This window comes from Physella acuta, unplaced genomic scaffold (genome assembly GCF_028476545.2).
Source record: "Physella acuta isolate Inbredline_101_S28 unplaced genomic scaffold, ASM2847654v3 ptg000466l, whole genome shotgun sequence".
In the NCBI taxonomy this organism is placed as follows: domain Eukaryota; kingdom Metazoa; phylum Mollusca; class Gastropoda; family Physidae; genus Physella; species Physella acuta.
In genome coordinates this window covers 841,423-859,785 of record NW_026731985.1, presented here as the reverse complement: position 1 = coordinate 859,785, position 18,363 = coordinate 841,423, and the positions used below count along the sequence as shown (strand labels likewise).

The 18,363-nt window shown below is 33.3% G+C and overlaps 2 protein-coding genes across 5 annotated transcripts; one reads left to right on the top strand and one right to left on the bottom strand.

The window, feature by feature from the left end:
* Window positions 1-624: 624 nt before the first annotated feature.
* LOC131943762 (tetratricopeptide repeat protein 24) lies at window positions 625-9,148 on the top strand. Of its 4 annotated transcripts, none has more exons than XM_059304022.1 (15): window positions 625-649; window positions 2,206-2,459; window positions 2,545-2,829; window positions 3,784-3,898; window positions 3,988-4,203; window positions 4,401-4,529; window positions 5,190-5,425; window positions 5,602-5,690; window positions 5,803-5,976; window positions 6,328-6,446; window positions 7,052-7,116; window positions 7,236-7,324; window positions 7,732-7,997; window positions 8,367-8,487; window positions 8,584-9,148. In XM_059304022.1, exons 2-15 carry the CDS (start codon window positions 2,217-2,219, stop codon window positions 8,687-8,689), a joined length of 2,253 nt encoding a protein of 750 aa, XP_059160005.1. In that variant the 5' UTR covers window positions 625-649; window positions 2,206-2,216; the 3' UTR covers window positions 8,690-9,148. The 4 variants fall into 4 exon arrangements, with proteins under 4 accessions (XP_059160005.1, XP_059160007.1, XP_059160006.1 ...); XM_059304024.1 differs by lacking the exon at window positions 625-649 and adding an exon at window positions 1,292-1,417 and having other exon boundaries at window positions 8,603-9,148; XM_059304023.1 differs by lacking the exon at window positions 625-649 and adding an exon at window positions 1,294-1,417 and having other exon boundaries at window positions 8,370-8,487.
* A 1,777-nt stretch (window positions 9,149-10,925) lies between these two features.
* Window positions 10,926-17,580, bottom strand: LOC131943768 (guanine nucleotide-binding protein subunit beta-5). The gene is made up of 9 exons (XM_059304035.1): window positions 17,451-17,580; window positions 14,839-15,017; window positions 14,412-14,488; window positions 13,983-14,109; window positions 13,680-13,823; window positions 13,238-13,378; window positions 12,995-13,091; window positions 12,591-12,757; window positions 10,926-12,456 (listed from the first exon to the last, which is right to left on the bottom strand). The coding sequence occupies exons 1-9, from the start codon at window positions 17,566-17,568 to the stop codon at window positions 12,445-12,447; spliced, it is 1,062 nt and encodes a 353-aa protein (XP_059160018.1). The 5' UTR covers window positions 17,569-17,580; the 3' UTR covers window positions 10,926-12,444.
* Between the last annotated feature and the right edge of the window lie 783 nt (window positions 17,581-18,363).

Genomic DNA, 18,363 nt, shown 5'->3' with positions numbered 1-18,363 from the left:
ATCCTATATAATTTTTTATAAAAAATGATGTAGGTACAGTGCCTTTCTCCTGGGAAATTTAAGTGCGCCCTCGAAAATTTCAAGTCCCCCCCCCCCCCCATAGGAAAAAAATGTCTGAAAGAAGCACTCAAAGCCACCGTTTGGATCTGTTATTAAAGAGTCGCCAAAAAATTACAAGTAGCCTGATATTCAAAATAATAAAACCAACTTTTTGTCAAGCCTACATGCAGAGGCGTAGCGACCCTTCCCGGCACCCGGGGACAAACTTTAAGTTTGGCGCCCCCCTCGGGAACAACATTTCAGAATTTCAATTTGCACCCCCCCCCCCCCCCTCAAACTTTCAATTTTTTTCCAACCCATTTTGGCGCCCCCTACGGTCGGCGCCCGGGGACATATATACCCTCCCCCCGTCGCTACGCCTCTGCCTACATGACCGTGTAATAATAATATACAGAAGTAAAGTCGCATGGATTTGGAATATCAAAAATACAATATTGTATTGTTTAGATTCTATAAAAAATAAATCATTTTTTTTAGATTCACCCACGATAGGTCACTCTGGTATAATACTAAGGCGTCGCTAGGGAGTTATCGTTACTAGAAGTTTTGTTTTGGTAATGGTGTCTTGTGGATTATACCATACTGACTGGTAGGCCTACGCCATTTGCCAAACAAAGCACCACTACTTCCTGCATAACAATAACAGACCGTAACATAACAACATAAGAACAATACATAAGAAGAACTTAAAAATAAAGAGTAGTTAACATTGAATTGATCTAAAATTGGTCTAAATTAAAAATAAATAACAATGTGAATGAAAATGCATTTCTGTTCTCATTACTGAGTCATTACACACTTCACCTTCCTTCATATTTCAATGTTAATTTTATAGATCTACATTTCAAATAAGTACAAATAGAAATTACTCAATTACCCACTTTCTGACCTCAATTTTCTGCGCATTTCAACAACTAAAATAATAAAATATCAATCCACTTTCACTGACGTTTTATTTTTAAACTAAGGAAAAATTACTTTCACTGGACTGTTCCTAGAATCTAGATCTAGAATACATAATACTACTGTATCTATCTAGGCAATTCTTTAATATAATAACTTGTCTTTATAGCGCACTGTATACAATTTTGCTGTTACTGAAAACTGACTGTTTAAGTACATTATAAGTGCAATGTATACCTGCACCTTTACTTTGCTTATACTAAAATTTTAGATCTAGATCTAGCTGAGTAGCCCTATTTGAGTCACATCTACTTGTACTGTGATTTCAAATTTCAAGCAATTTTTCTAATCCAGCCACTACCAAACATAACTAAACAACTACTTGTTCTAGACTTATATATATATCTTAAAATTTGAAATATCTGCATTACATTGAAGTTTTAAAAATAAAATAGTAAGTTCATTTGAATTGTATAATTTTTCTTCTTTTACCGTTTGTGCCCAAGACACATGGGGCAGATGAAGTAGAGTTCATCTGTTTCAGAGACCTCTGCATATGAAGGGATCTTGTGGTCAGCACTATGCCCAGCCACTTTTGTTTTCCTTAATGTGAGTTAGGTACCCATCAGAGAAGCTGAGAGATTAATATTTAAAGAAAAAAAGATCATAACTAATTATTGAAATCACTCTTATTAAGTTAGACATAAAAGTCTACTTTATGGATTGAATTTTTTTGTAATCATTTCATTTTAACACAATACTAATTACACAAACAGTAAGACCAAAGTCTTTTAATCAATTCATCAATCAATAAATTATTAACTCTAGCTGAACATTAGCTATGCCTCACTCAGTTTGTGCTAGACATTAGGCAAATACTATGTCACCTTGCTCATATCTTTATTGGTACATCAATTTTAAAATATCCAATTAAATATTTTTCTGTTTGTCTCACTGCGATAATGGGTAGGATGATGGCCATAATCAGTAATTGGAAAATAATTTTGAAAAAAAAATAACATTCAACTTGTCAACATTTTCTAATGATCATGAACAGCCAGGGCTAGGGCTTTGACTAGGGGTGGGGTAGATTAAAGAGTGAAGGTAGGGGGCTGATTATTTTATGATGTGTTATGATGGTGAGGGGCTGGGTAAAAATTATTTTAAGAGTGTGATTCATTTCTAGGTGTTAGTAATTAGTTATAAAAACTACAATAATTAATGAAAAATATATTTCTGCAGCAATTTAAGCAATGACAATGGAAAAAGTAGGCGATGAGATAGCTATTGAAGTTGATCGCTTGTCAAAGTTGGGAATGCTCAAACTTCAACAGGGCCAACACCAAAAAGCAGCAGAAGTGTTTAGAAATGCTTATCATTCTGCCATTTCTGTTGGTCAGAATAATTACATGCATAGAGCCTGTGCATTTAATCTAGCAGCTATCCTTATATCAACACGAAACTTCGCAGATGGCTTAATATATTTACACCAGGCTGTAAGTATGAAATTTTATTCCCATTTGTTTCAGTAAATTAATATTTAGTAAAAAAAATTACAACTGAATGTGATTGTTACTGTAGGTGCCCCCTGAAGGGTGTTCTGATGGCAAATCTAATGGTGACCTGTATTTCAATTTTGGCCTGGCATATGAAGGGATCAAAAACTTGATAGAAAGTAAACATTACTTTGAAAAAGCACTTGAAGAATATAAACTAGAAGAAAATAACCAAAGAATGGAAGCCAATACAATACACAGGCTGGGGAAATTATGTGTTGAAAATGGACTGTTACAGGAGGCAGAGTCGTGGATAACACAGCTAATAGAAATTTATGACAGGATTGGAGAACGTGATAAACAATTAATGGTTAGTATAAGTCATTTTAAAACAAAGAGATAAAAAAGTTTTAAATTATTTCAACTGTAAGAACTGCATTTAAATAGAATATTTTAATGATAAATGATGTTTTTAAATTATGAAAATCTCATGAGCTAACCTTTCCATGCTCAAGTCATCTGGCCAACTTTCCTTGACTGCCTTAGCTGGCATCACATATCTATCACAACAGATTTAAACAAAAGACCAGTGTGTGACTGAGACCTAAAAACACATTTTGTTAAGCTACTGCATGCTCTAGCCTTGAATTCTGTGAAAAAATAATCTTAAATTTATTTTGGCTTGGATCCTGACTAGCTCTAGTGTGCTGTCTTCACATGGACTATATTCTGTAACTTTGTTTACCTAATATTACCAGTGTTTCTTCCAGACTTTTTTCTCCGGGGGGGGGGGGGGGGGGGGCACTTGAAATTTTCGGGGGGGCAGTAGACTTTCTTCGGGGGGGCGGACACTGTTAAAAGTATATATTTTCTATATAAATTATATAAATTTCATTTCGTTCGGGGGGGGGGGGCGTTAAAAATTTTTCGAAGAGATGCCTGGAAGAAACTCTGATTGATACTTCAGTTACAGTATGGTGTTGATATAACACTTAGTTTAATACTGATATTTTAGTTACAATATCAACTTTCAAACTTCAATGTATTGCAACTGCAATCATTAAACAAAACATTGGAAAATAAATGTTAAGAAAATCATTAAACAAATGTGCTGTAGAGAAGACAGTTGACTAGATACATTTGTTGAACCACTTCACACAACTAGAGAGATTTCACTTTGTACTAGAGTTTTTCCCTTCATCCATTCTTATCAGGCTAAAAATAAAAATATATATATAGTTTAATGACATCATCTTGTTAATCTGAATTATTTTAAGTTTTATTCTTCATGGCTTTATTTTTATTTTCAAAACTTCTTTATAAGGCACAAGTTGAAAGGGCCAACCTGTTACATAAAATGGAAAAGGATGATGAAGCTATTGTTATAGTTGATTCATGTTTTGAAGAAACTAGCAAACGCACTTTATCAGAAACAACAGGTAAGCATTTACAAATTTATACAGCATGGTGTGTAGATATAGCTGTTTGTTGAACTAATTCCTGACATCCACTGTTTATTCTTCTGTAGGAAAACTCTACAATGAACTTGGTTTAGCTTACTCGGTTTTAATGAAATATGACCAAGCTCAGAAGTGTTATGAAAAAGCTTTGCAAGTCCTTCAGTCGTCTGATGAAGATCTGAGGTTAGCTGCTGTCATACACCAGAATCTTGGAGCTCTTTACAACCAAATGGGTCTCTATGAAGATGCTATGAAGTTTCACCAGGAATCTGTGAAGAAACATGGTAACCAGAAAATTTTTAATTTACCTGATGAGAGGCTCATCCTAAAACTGGTTTTACCTGCCCACCCCCAACCCATCCCCCAAAGTTACCAATGGATACAAAAATGATACTTTAGATTTCTGTCTATATTGATTTTGAAAAGAAAATAGATTAATTGATCAATTTTCAATCACATTCATCAACATATTGTGTTGAAGGTTTTTTGAAAAACAGAAGAAGTCAGGGCCATAGCTTCATCAATATGGGTTACGCTTACAGTCAGCTGGGAGAAATCGACAAAGCAGGGGAAAGCTACCTCCATGCATTACAAGCTGCAAGGGACAGTGGTCAGTTATTTCTTTTCCTCTTTTATTTTTGTTACTGCAGGGTATTTGTCAGGCTCGAACCTGTAAGAGGTCTCATACACCTCCTGGGTACCTGAATCTAGGTAACAAAAATAATACTGCTCTTAAATCAGATCTGGCCATCTCTGAATATACAGTAGTCAAAGGAAAATTAGTGGTTGGCGTGGTCGCGTCGGTAAAGCTCATGGTTGCTAAACCGAAAAGTCTCTAGTTTGAACCCTCGGGCAGATGAGGCTAATTAGCTGGGGACAGACATTCTTCTAGGAGAGACAAATCCAAAATCAAACAACTGCTGCCTTGTAGTTTTTTCTTGGTTGGACAAAGGCTAAGGAAGCAAATCCAAAAAGAAAAGCAGGCTGAAATGGCCTCAATGGTGCATAACCAGTTGACACGTATACTTAATTGTGTTGGAGGCGTGGCCAAGTCGGCAAAAAAAGCTCATAGTTGTTAAATTTGAAAAAAATAGTCTCACGTTCAAACTCTCTGGCAGATAAGGCTCGATCCCTTCCAACACTAAAAATTAAGAACAAAGAAGAAGAAGAAAAGAAAATTATATGATTATTTTACTTTAATGTTTGTATTTGTGAATGTTCTTTAATGTATTGAAAGTGTTGTAATAATATACACTTATTTCACATAAAGATGATACCAAAACAGAGTGGCAGAGTTTAGAGTCTCTGGGAGCTGTGGCATTTAATCAAGGTAAAATAAGTTGTGCTGAGGAATATTACAAACAGGCTCTGACTGTCATTTACAAGTCCTCCACTGCTGGAGATAAAGTCATTCAGGAGCGGATACTTGGTAAACTGATCAACATAATCAAACTTCAGAATGAGAAGCCTGAAATGAAAGGTCCAGATTCTGCTGCTCATGCAGAGGTACAAAACTTACTTTACTTATTGAAGATATCCTGTCTAAAGGTTTTCTTTGAGACCTTTATTTTTTTTTTATTTACTTAAATATTGCAAAAGTGTCAGTTATTTTTTTTTTAGTTACATTTTGCTTTATCCATATTTATTTATACATTATTACTTATGTCAAGGCTATTTTTCAGAAGTCATCACCAGAAAGTAGAACAGCTCTTACAAGGCCAAAAAGTGAAGATGGAAGTGTTATAGCTATCAAAAGAGAAGGAAAAGTCAAGTTAGTTTTAAAATCTATTCCAACTCTGCAATTTCACCCTCCCCAGTGACCCCTTGATTAAAAATTAAGCTTTTTAAACAGAGAAAAGAGATTTAAAATAATTTTATTACAGATATCTTAAAGTTAGGAGGTCAGGAACACTCCGCAGATTTCGTAAAGTTGCGCTGGGGATAGATGCCAACTTACAACTGTCAAACCTTGACACATCACAGACACTCAGTAGCCAGCACCAAGAATCAGTTGACAGAGCTTTATCAGGCCTTGATGTTTATGAGGATAAAACCATGTAATTAATTTTCATTTCCCAGTGGAGCAAAAGCATTTATAGTATCCTTCCATACTTATCTGTCTTTTGCTATTTTTCCCAACACTTTCCTGTAACTTCCATGTCAATTTTCTGTTTCTCTATGCCAAGTCTTTTGGGGTCTTTTTATTGATCTTTGTGGATTTTATGTTTTGCCTTGTTTAGTAATACTTGCCCTGTGTTGTTAGTGCTCAAGTCTAAAATATTAAGAGTAAACACAAATAATGGAAGATTTTGTTAACAGGGTTATTTGGGGGCATAATTAACAGATCTTTCTTTGAAATATATTGTTATAAATGTTATGGAAAAATTCTAACTATTTTAAACAAATAGGGAAGAAAATATTGATGAGGAAGATATAGAAGAAGTTATTGATGATGAAGATATTGAGGAAGAAGAAGAAAGTGATGCGGATAAAAAAGAGGTTCTTGCATTGATGGCTAACATAAATGGTAAGCATTTGAATGTTTTGAAGTCCTGATGTTGTAAAGAAGCTTTAATATGCAAGGCAGTATTTGTTTCATAACATCTTGATAGGTATCAGCTAAATGTGCCATCAATATACAGTTAGCTATGGGTTTTTTCTTTGGACACCATCATTCAATGTGAAACATCCCTTACCATTCCTACTAATTCCCAGTACATTGATATGACTAATGGGGCTAGCATGGAAAAGTTTAAGAATATTGTTCTTCAGTTTCTTGCCCTCATCGTGTGAAGCAAGAATACTTATTGATATTTTAAAATGAGATCAATTGCAGTAATCAATATATATATTACATATAAATTGATGATCTCAACATTTTTAACTCTTAAACCATCAAAAAAAGGTATAAACAAAGTAATTTGCTTTTATCACTGTCCATAAGCATTGTTTAAAAGTATTAACCTGCATGTGTAAAAAAAAAACAATATTGATCGGAAAATAAATTAGAAATAATTAACAATATGTTCTTGATTGTTAAATGTAATGTTTAAGAATTATTGACCTGACAATTCCTTATTATTAATATAATTAAAATATTTCTGAACAAAACCAATACTTTATTTTTTTTAGAAAGAAATCAAAGTGAAACGCCAGAAAATATTGAATACAAAGAATCTGCTGGTCATTATTTTAAGGTGAGGATAATTATATTTGAAATTTAACCAGGTATGTTTAGTCATATAAAAATTAAAATAAAACCTGTAACATGATGAATATTCCCAAAATTTTCCTCTTTTTTTTTTTTAATTTGCAGGTGGATAAATCAGAAGATGAATCAAGTGTTGATAGCTCAGGAACCTATGACAGTGTTGACACTAGTCGGATTAAGGACCCACCTAACAGGTGAGATGGACAATTTTTTTATCATTAAGTTAATTTTTTCATTAGAGATCATTTTGATTTATATGCAAGTAGTTAAGATGGTGATTGGTATAGTGGTGACTAAGATGGTGATCACCAAGATGGTGATTGATGTAATGGTGACTCTGTTGGTGACAAGCATTTTGGTCAGTATGGTGGTTACAGGTGGCAATTGATATTGTGGTGGTGGGTATAGTGGTGACTGTTGCTTATTGGTATAATTGTAGTTGGATAATGATGTTGATTTGTAATTGTGGTAATGGTTGTGGTGATTGAAATGATTGATGGAGGCTATGTTAGATATTTAATCTGATAGAGTTAAGCATATTATTATAGTAGCATGTTCGAGGTCTATGAATCAGAATCTAAAGAGCCTTGAATGTTTGTAGATCAAGTCCACCACCTGTTCCAAGTACATTACCTCCACCAACTCTACCACCAAGAACTTATGAGATACCAAACATTAGTGAATTACATTATGAAACAATAGACTTTTCATCGCAAGCAAACAGAGTGAGAAGTGAAGCTTTAGAAAACATGAATAAGGAATCATCACAAGTCTACAAGGGAGACAAATGCAATTTTTTCCAGTCTGAGGTGGCAGAAGGCCCCAGTATTAGAGCAGAAGAAGAAAGGATGGACACAATAGAAGAAGGTTTTTATTTATAGATTTTAGCTCATTTAATGACTTGAATTTTAGCAAATTATAATTTTAAAATATTAATACAAATATAGGTCTAAGATATTCCCATGTCTTTATTCCAATGTAACAAATCTGCATGTGACTCTACCCACATTGCTTCTAATAATGCTAATTAGTTGTCTCAGACTTTTCCTGTTTTAGGTTTTATATTTTTAAAATTGTGTATGAAAATGTCTGTTTATTACGTATTAAGTATTTGTTGTTTTTTTATAGATTGGGGGTAAATGCTAACAAGTTAAAAGGTTATTTTATAATTTGTAAATGATAATTAAGACCTAGTTAGGTTGTTCATTGTTCTCATGCTATTTTTACTATTTCCAGTAGCCAGTCAGAGTTCTAAGGAAGCTGATCAACAGCTATTAGCTCCACCTAGTGAATTAGGTCCGAATGAAGTAGATGATTCAGGAGAAATAAAGCTGAACCAGTTGTCTAGAGCGGAAAGGTTACAAAATAATTTCTGTCCATTTTTTCTTCTTAATTAATTTTTAAATGGTATTATTAGTATTACATGCTCAAATGATCTCTTTATCTATTTCAGAGAAATCATTTTATTTCAGAAACATAATGAACATAGGAACCAAAAGAAGACAGAAGTAGAAGAAAAACCAGATCAGAAATCTTCTAGGCATTGTTTACTTATGTAGAACAGAATGGAAGTACTTGAGTGTTTCCTCATCAGCTTTATGCTGCCTTTAAATTTTCTTGTTTTTTAACCCTGTAGACAGTGGTTTCCTTAAATTGTTTTGTTATCCGTCCACCTGCTGGATCATACCATTTTTTAAATGCCACCAGTATCAAAGTCCAACTAATGTATAACTCGCAGGTAGTAAAATGTCATTTTGATTTCAAAGTTTAACCAAAATAATACCATGAGCAAATGTTACCTACCAGCAATTCAAATACATATATTACTATTTAGTGGAATAAATCTAATTCCCTTAAAATAGAATAAAAGAGTTGAATTTCGTCTGTACTTTATTTGTATTACAGTGATTAACTAAATCCAATTTGCAACACCTAAAATTACAAGCTACAAAATATAAGTTAAATAACTTGACTGTTACCAATCAGAAGAGGATATTCTTCTAATTGCATTCATCTTAAATTAAGTTAGTTTTACAGTGTATTGCGCTAAAGCATTAATAGTTATCACTAACCATTTAATTTACAAATATAACCTTGTAAATCAAAAATTATTTCTTATATCAGGGCATAACCAATCTAAAAAACAATACCTATTAAATATTTTTTAATATCTTACTTATGTGAAAGCTTGAATTATCTGAATTTATTCCAAAAGGTGCATGCTTTTTCTGTGAGAATGAAACGTAAAATTAAATCAAATTATAAATAAAAATAAAGTTACCCTTTTGGTCCTGGTGTTCCATGGGACAGATGTAGTATGATGTTATATAAGTAACTGTGACCTCAGTAAGTGAAGGGATAGTGTAAATCCAAATCCAATCTTCAGGTTAGCAGTGACATTTAAAAATCACAATTATACTTACCAATATTTGACATATGATCTCTTTTTTGTTGAATCTTACAACATGCAATATATTTTTTATTAAATACAAATTTTAAAAATATCTCAAAATTTAAAAAATGTATTTGCAGTAGTGAACCCTTAAATGACATTTTAAGTAGCAATTTTTAAAGCCAACATTTATGGTCAAGTTACTATTGTGTATATTCTTTCATATTATATTAAAACCACTGATTTTATCACCTATCCTCTATTAAATCAAGTACAACTTTTTGGAATACCCATCTGTTTAAGTTTGTATTTTCTTATATTTTCTTATTTCAATTGAATGGTTCATGAGATCACTATATGATTGATAAAATGTTTGTAAACTATCTTTTTTTTTGTATATAATTTTTTTTTTTAAAACCAAAATTAGGTGAATAAAGAAAAGCATGTTGCTTTGATATAATATATATATATATAATAAAATCACCATTTTAAATTGTAAATAGTTTGTGAGATATTTTTTCCCAATGTTTTATTAATACAAAATGAATGTGATTTTCAATTGCTTTTAATAAAGAAAAAAATCAGACTATTGTACCTGTTCTCAATTATTTAGTCCGCTTGTGAGTAACCTTCCTTGTCTGTTTGTGTATAATTTTGGCAGTAATTTTGACAAAAATACCAAAATTTGTTTAATCATCATTTTAGGGGTACTACACAGGTAGTACCCCCTAAAATAATACCAATAATTAATGTTATCTTGTACTTATAACAGCCTACATATTTTTATATGCTACTTTACAGGTTTACATAGCAATGTTAGAAGAAAAAGAGAACTATTTGGATGTTTATCCAGCTGTTTAGATCTGTCTTTGTCTCCATCTATTGTTTGTATAGAAAGCTGACAAAGCCAGTTTTATAGTGTATTAAAACCCATTAAAAAACCCTTCTGATATTTCTTAAGTAGCGTGTGACACTCTAATTTTGACTCTAAATGAACTGTGTGCCCCTTATTAATGATGATAGTTAGACCTCAGGTGTGAAATCATCTGTGAATACCAGCTCACTTAGGTTCCTTCTGATCATGTGATCACTAATGCGTATCTCCACTTCTGCTGTTGAATACCAGCAATCTTAAATCAATTTTTAGTGTGAAATTTAAAAGCTAGTTTGAAATTGAAAATTCTACATTCTTATGTTATTATCTGAACAAATTAATTAATTGGATGTGACCACAAACCCACTCACAGCCAAGACAGGCAGTGTGACCTAAGACATAGTTTGTTAAGTATCAAGTTGATAGAAACAGAAAGATTTTATTGATAGAATAGTTGATGAGATACAGAATGTTTCTATTGACAGAAAAGTTGCATTAAATATAAAGCAAAAAAGATGGAATTCAAAAGTTAGGGAACTCACTGTTTATTTGACAATGTGATTAACCTAGCAATATGTAAAATGCAACAACAATGTTGCTGACCAATTACAAAACAACATTTATTAGATCTCAGTTGGTAATAAAACATTAGTGTAAAACATTTCAGTAAATTTTAAAATAAGTAATGTATAACTACTAATGTGACTAGATACCAAACTGAGTATACATTAATGTTTGACAATGAAACAGAATTTATAAAGCACTAGCTTTTTATTTTAAAAGCTAAAATCAGTTTTGATATTTTACAAATAAATTGAGTATTAAAAATTATTATTAAAAAATATTTCAAAAAATTATTATCAAAAAAATATTTCTTTTATTTAAATTTTGAAAGCTTTAATGTTTTATTAAAGCTAATGTTGTAATGGATTTGGTTTTTTACAATACAATTCTTCAATTAAAATGTAGTGTTTTACTGAATTAAAAATGTTATGGATGTAGATAAAGTGCTTTTCCAAAAGATGAACACATAAAATAGCTTTTTGTCCCTTCAAAAAGCTAAGGTTAATACTCATGACAAATAAAGATAAGAACCATAGAACTAATTTACAAATAGAAAATATGTACAGATAAAATAGTTGAAGCAAATAAAAATATAAAAATGTTCATTACAGAATTCAATTGGTGTAAAAATAACAAATAAATTAAAATACTTAACGAGAGACTAGAGAAGTGGGTTCAACACTTAGATCACAGCCATAATAATGCAGCCAAACAGAGGGTGAAATGACAGTCAATATAACTTTAGTATGCAACAAGAAGCTGCTCTTATAACTTCCACACATTGAAAGTATCATTCTTTTTAAAAAAAAGGTAATTTTGTGAAAGATCTTTAATAAAATAACAATTTTGTTTCAGAGAAAAATAAATGATTGAAATAGACAAAAGATTTTTTTTTTAAAAGCGGTTCCAAGCACTTAATGGTCCCTTAGGAATTGTGCTTTGCTTTATAATAGAAAAAAGACTATATAAATCCCAAATAGGGTGTGAGTAAACTGAACATTCTAGACAATAAATCCATAAAAATGCAATTAAATATTTATTGTGAACATATATGTGTCACATAATAAATGTATCCTGTACTGGAGTCCATGAAATAAAATTTGATATGAAACAGAATGATAAGTGATAAGTTGACTTAATATGCAGTCAACTGACATTATCAAATGCTTGAATCCAACATCATCATTTAATGCCAAGAAACTTAACTTTGGATTTGCTAGAGAATAATACTACATTTCCTTACTGAAGATCAAAACATAATATCAATTTGAAATGCTTAACATTCTAAAGCTTTGTAAATGGCAGTACAATGGAAACCCATGTACTTTAGTATACTGATATCATACTTATAATATTAAGTACAAATACTGGTCACTAGTAAAAAATAAATTAATATACATACAAAAATAAAGGAATTTACTTTAATAAACTACACTGATGTTACACCTTTCAACCTTGATTCATTTTCTCTCTTCATAGCACACTCAAGCCCAGACCTGAAATGGAAAAAAAACCAGGATACAGCAAGTTGCTTGAAGTGCATGTATTATTCTGAACTCCAAGACTGAAGAGCACTAACCTTAAGTGTATACATGCATTATTCTAAACATCAAGACTGAAGAGTACTAACCCTAAGTGTGTAGTCCCAGCTGCCAGTGCACAAAGACGTTCCATCAGGTGCCACACCAAGACAGCTAACACGGTTGTCATGGCAATAGAGGATTGTGATCCTGGTTCCTTTCAAAGCATCCCACACATTTACTGTATAATCATTATATCCACCAAATAAAACACGACCTGTTCATAAAAAGGACAAATCTTTAACTAAAACTTGTAATTTAAAAAAATCATTTTACAACTTAGGTAGTATTTACAGTACTAAATCTGTATGCACGACAAGTGTATTTTATCATAAAATTGTAGTCAGGTAAATGGATGAAGAGTTTCTCTTGTCACAACTACAGCTGTATCCCAGTGTGTTTTAATGATGCACCATGGAAAACTTAAAACTAAAACATTAACCAACTTCTTTACCACTCATTGAAAAATCCACTGCATTACAGCCAAAGATAATGCTGTCTTTCTTGTAGCAATTCACCTCTCTATCAGCTCTCAGATCAAACAGACGACACTGAAATAAGCAACTGAACATTATAACACCACCAAAAAAAATCAAAATCAAAGAATTAATGATAATACAAGCAAAGCAGGTATTGGAGGATAATTTAAGATAAAAAAAGTTTGATTCAATAATTGAATAGTCAGCAGTGAACTTACTGTAGCATCATCAGAACCTGTAGCAAAAGCGTCCCCACTTGGGTAGAACTTAACACTGTTTATATCCGACTCATGTCCATCAAAGACCTGCACACAGTCTCCTGTACGCATATCCCAAACCATTGCCACTTTATCACAGCCCTAAATAAATTAAATGGTTTTATTTGTTTTTACATTCAACGTGCAATTAATCAAGCATTTTATTGGTAACCAAAAACAGCTTTTCTAAAATTAATCAGTGTTGTTTTTGTAAGTTTAGCTTTGAACATTTTTAAAGGAATAAACAACATAGAAAGATTCAAAATTTAATAAGTATATAATAAAGTTTTTAAAAAAATTTATTTCAGATATCATTATTTTAATTTAGTTGCATGCTTGAAACTTTTTATAATTGGACAAGTTCACAGTATTTTCACATCATTGAAAATAATGAGAAACCTACCCCTGAAACAAAAATATTTCCAGTCTCTGTTGGTGAAAGATCAATACTCATTACATCCCCTGCATGGCCATGGAAACTTTGAATAAGCTGAGCATTTTCTACATCCCACAATGCACATGTACTGTCTCCACTTCCTGTCAGAATCTGAAAAGAAACAAATATTTGCTTTAATAAATATTTCTCAAAATACATCTTTTATGAATGATAGTAGTTTCATGTGTGAGAATAAACAGGTAGTGATTCAGTGAGAGAGTAAATATAGCTTATAGTAACAAGCAATGATTTAAATAAGCAAAAAATGACCTGATGATCTGAGCTAGTAAAAGAACAACAGGACAAGTAACTTGTGTGTGTTGCAACAGCCTTTTTCTTGGTAGCAGGATCTTCATCCATACTCAGTGGGTAGAGTGTACATTTGTTGTCAAGACCACTGGGAATAAAAACAATAAAGATTGAAATAAGAGAATTATTATTAAGACAAGACAGAAATGCCACTTATCAGATTAATAATCAAACAATGAGCTGTTTTAACCTTCAGAAACCAATTTTAAATGCAGTGTACCTCATATCTTTTATCCAGTAATGAGATGTTACTTTAGATCAAGCAACAACAGTAGAAGCTAATGTCCATATTTTTATAAATATTTTATTTTTGACTTGAAATGTAGAGTACAAGAAATTAGATAACAGAGATAAGCTAATGAATGAACTGAAAGTAAGAGTAAGACTTACCCACAAGCAACAACATTTCCAGATGGGCCATAGGAACAAGCCATTACCCATGTTGTTGGCATTGTTATTGCATGTTCCTTCAGAAGAAAAAAAATATTGTGTATGCTTTCATAAAGAATATCTGAGTAGATTTACCAGAATGCTATGAAAATATGATGCTGTTTTTTTAAGCGTTAAAATGCGAAAAAAAACTTAATCATATCATTGAAGTTGTATAAGTTTAGGATGTTATTTCACTTGCAGACTATTTAAATCAATAACTTACCTACATTAGCTGATTTAGAATTTCACAGACTACTTTATATTAAATCTAGATTAAAGGGGAAAACAACAGAAGAGATATCCCAACAGAAATTCTTCATTTTAAATACAGAGTATTAAACTGATCTTATTTGAAAGATCAGTGAGGCAATTTTTAAAGTCAAACCTTGTTTGTGGTAAAAGCATCCCAGATTAACATTTTTCCATCTTGTGAGGAGCTAACTATGTGTCTTTTATCAGATGACCAGTCCATACACAGCACTTTTCCTTGATGTCCTTTTAATGTTCTTCGTGGCTTAATATTGAAATTTTGCAAACTCTCCAATCTTTGGCCAATCACACAAGCTAAGTAAAGAAAATGAAATATAAGATTACAGATTACATAAGTAAAAATTTAAAACAAGCAATTTTATAAAAGAATGCATACTTCTGTGTATATTGAAATTAAGCTCAGTATCATTAACAGTTTTAGTATCTTGAAGAAGCTTTTAAAGCCATCACCGATCAGAGACTAGACTATAGTGAGGACCAGGGTGAGGGTATCAGCATCATTGTTTGTTATTAACTGTGAGTATAAGAATTGTAACAAATATTCTTATCTAATTTAGCTAATACATGCTGAGCTGAGTTTCTTATGTGAGAGGAATATGAATGAATGCTTCAGCTACAGATATTACACTGTGCACTGGCTTGTTGTGTCTAAATTAAGTGTAAGAAGGGAATCAATGTAGTGTATAGACCAATACTAGGGCTTAATAGGCCTGCTCAAACATATTTTAAATAATTTCAATGCATCCTGTGCTGATATCCTAATGACATAGCATTAGTAGAGATAGATTGTAGGTACGTTAGATATAGTTATATTTTAATAAAAAGTTAACGATCAGGGTAGAGAGGGGAATTATATTATTTGGTACAATCATAGAAGCCTTTACAAGTAACCACAGTTTTTAAGATGTGCCAAGTGTGAGCAAGAGGCCAAATTAACCAGGCTCTGTGCACTCTCTATTCAACTTTAGAACTCAAAGTCCATGGGTAGATGAAGTAGAGTACTGATAGTGTGGTCAGAACTATGCACAGCCACCTTTAAAGTAAAGTAAAGTTTCAAACCTGATGGTCTATAGGGCAAGTGAAGTAGAGTTCACTTGTTTTGTGACCTCGGCATAATATGAAGAGATAGTGTGGTCAGCACTATGCCCAGCTGCCTTTACTGAGTTTACTTTCCCTAACGTGAGTTAGATACCCATCAGAGTTGGGTGGAATCAGGGACGGTCTACTGACTTGAACCTGGATTTGAACTCAAGACTTTCGGATTAGCAGTCCAGCTCTCTACCACTAGACCACTCAGTCCCCACAGCCATAACTTTGCCTAAAGTTAGTCAGGTACCCATCAGAGCTGGGTGGAATGGCAGGGACATCCTAGTCCAGATCCATACTGGACTTGAGACTTTAGGATTAGGAAAGCTCTTCTAGACTCTACCATACAACAACACTGTCCCTTCTTAATTATAGTAGTATGGTACTGTTATACCACCAAGAGTCACTTGGATTGAGTGGTAAAAAACTAGAACAGACTCACTCAACTGTGAACAGACAACAGAGTCCAGTCAGAGTTCAGAGTGGCTGGGATTATAGAGTAGATTTCCTCACGCGGTCAAAGCCATATTGCGATCACATTCCCGTTTTCGCTTCGTAAAATAATTGTTTGGATGCTTTATACGAAACTACCGGTATCTGCTGTAAGCGTGTCCATTTCTAAATATATCCAGGTCAAATTCTTTTGTTTTCTCCTTCTGGAAGACAAGTTTTTAAATTTTTAAGTTGAGGTATGACGTCAACCGGTGATCCCAGTTCCCCCGGATGAAAGCACTAGGTCCGGGATGAGATGAATAAAACTAACCAATCAAAGCTGTTTATAATTAGGTTAACTATAAATAGCTTCTACATACGTGTGGGACACTGTAAATACTATAGCTAAGGCTACTAAAGCAACCTGAGAGGTCAAATGGGGGTGATCGCAGCTGGGCTGACGATTCGGGTCGTTTTCCTCGCTGCGTAACCAATGACTTGAGCTAGACTAGCCTAGATCTAGATGCTCTATATTTCAAGCTAAGTCTAGAATCTGTATAGTTTATACATTATTCTGTGGTTTTAAATTATTTCGATCATCTACTTCTTCTAGAACTAGTTTGTGTCTCCATATACAAGCATATTTAAGCAAATGTTAGGTTTTGTCTTGTTAGTAATTGTTACGTCCCTTTGTTATGATTATTAAAATTGCGTCCCTTGAGTTATCACTGGGTCATCCGTGATGTGTTGTTAATAAATTTAATTAAAGTGTTTTTTATTTGGTTTTGCAGTCTATTAATTAATAATACAATCAACAACACGTTTAAAAGTGTAAATTATTTATTTTAGCTTTTAAAATTGGATCAAAACGTAAAAAACTACGCTTGTTACGCAACAGGAAAATGTGACCGCCGGCAAGAAAAAAAAGGGGAAAAAAAGATCGCAAGCAGGCACGTCACTAAAACATGAATATCTCAAATACTATGCGTAGGAATACAAAATGATTTATAAATATTAGAGTAGAATGGCGGCGGAATAACACGGTACTTTCAGTTTGTTTCTGTGTGAAACGGGTACAAAATAGCGCCCGATGAAAATCGGGAGTTCGGATTTTTTTGCTATGTGTGACCGCGTTAGGAAATCTACTCTAGATTCTACTTCAATGCAACCTCTAAAAAATGTTTATCATGCATTTCTAATTGCACTTACAATCGACATCATTTAATTTTGCTTTTTCTTCGGTTAATCGTGCTTTCAAAGCCTCAGCTTCGCGACTTAAAGCTTCTATTGAGTCTGGATTCTCTGCTCGTAAAGCTTCTGTAGCCATGTTTATTTCCGGATGCCGTTGCCCGGATGCGGGTAATTATCTTTAACCTAATAATGTAGTTATCTCCCTTTACTGCTCTTGGAACACGGGACTCTGGCGCCCCCCCCCCCCCCCCTCCCACCGAAGAGATGCCTGGAAGAAACTCTGTTTACGTAGACTATAGATTTAGATTCTAATATCTTTGCACCTTCCAAAATTAACTTCAGTAGTCTACTACAGTACTAGATCTAGATTCTAGTAATAGTATTAGTATTAGAAGTTACACACTGATAATGTGTTAGACTTTAACTGATAGATTAAAGGTTGCCGATTTCTGTCAAACGTGACCTTTTTACCCACCGCCCCAGATAATTTATAGATCTAGGCCTATATCATTTTCATAGACCACCACCCTCATATGATATAACTAATACAGAACATCAACCACACACACAGAACAAAGCAGAGGCGTAGCGACCCTACCCGGGGACAAACTTTTCGATTTGCACCCCCCTCAAGATTTCGATTTGCACCCCCCCCCTCAAACGTTCGATTTGCACCCCCTCCCCCTTCGAGATTTCCATTTGCACCCCTCTCAACCTTTCAATGTATTTTTCCAACCCATTTTGGCGCCCCCTAAGGTCGGCGCCCGGGGACATATGTCCCCCCCGCCCCGCCCCCCCCCCCCTCGCTACGCTACTGGAACAATGACCTACTAAATGCTTGGAATACATTTTTTTTACTGGCAATGCCAATTTTCACTTTTCTTTTGATGTGAGTCATGATGGCTAAGTATATTATAAATGCTACATCAGA

What these genes read in the sequence shown, in the direction of transcription:
- LOC131943762 (XM_059304022.1), top strand. Translation starts at nt 2,217, where the DNA reads ATGACAATGGAAAAAGTAGGCGATGAGATAGCTATTGAAGTTGATCGC. An exon ending in TAATATATTTACACCAGGCT is followed by an intron (nt 2,460 to 2,544) that starts GTAAGTATGAAA and finishes TTGTTACTGTAG; the next exon opens with GTGCCCCCTGAAGGGTGTTC. An exon ending in ATTCTGCTGCTCATGCAGAG is followed by an intron (nt 5,426 to 5,601) that starts GTACAAAACTTA and finishes GCTATTTTTCAG; the next exon opens with AAGTCATCACCAGAAAGTAG.
- LOC131943768 (XM_059304035.1), bottom strand. Translation starts at nt 17,568, where the DNA reads ATGGCTACAGAAGCTTTACGAGCAGAGAATCCAGACTCAATAGAAGCT. An exon ending in GAAATATTTTTGTTTCAGGG is followed by an intron (nt 13,379 to 13,679) that starts GTAGGTTTCTCA and finishes TAATTTATTTAG; the next exon opens with GGCTGTGATAAAGTGGCAAT. An exon ending in CAGGTTCTGATGATGCTACA is followed by an intron (nt 13,092 to 13,237) that starts GTAAGTTCACTG and finishes TGCTTATTTCAG; the next exon opens with TGTCGTCTGTTTGATCTGAG.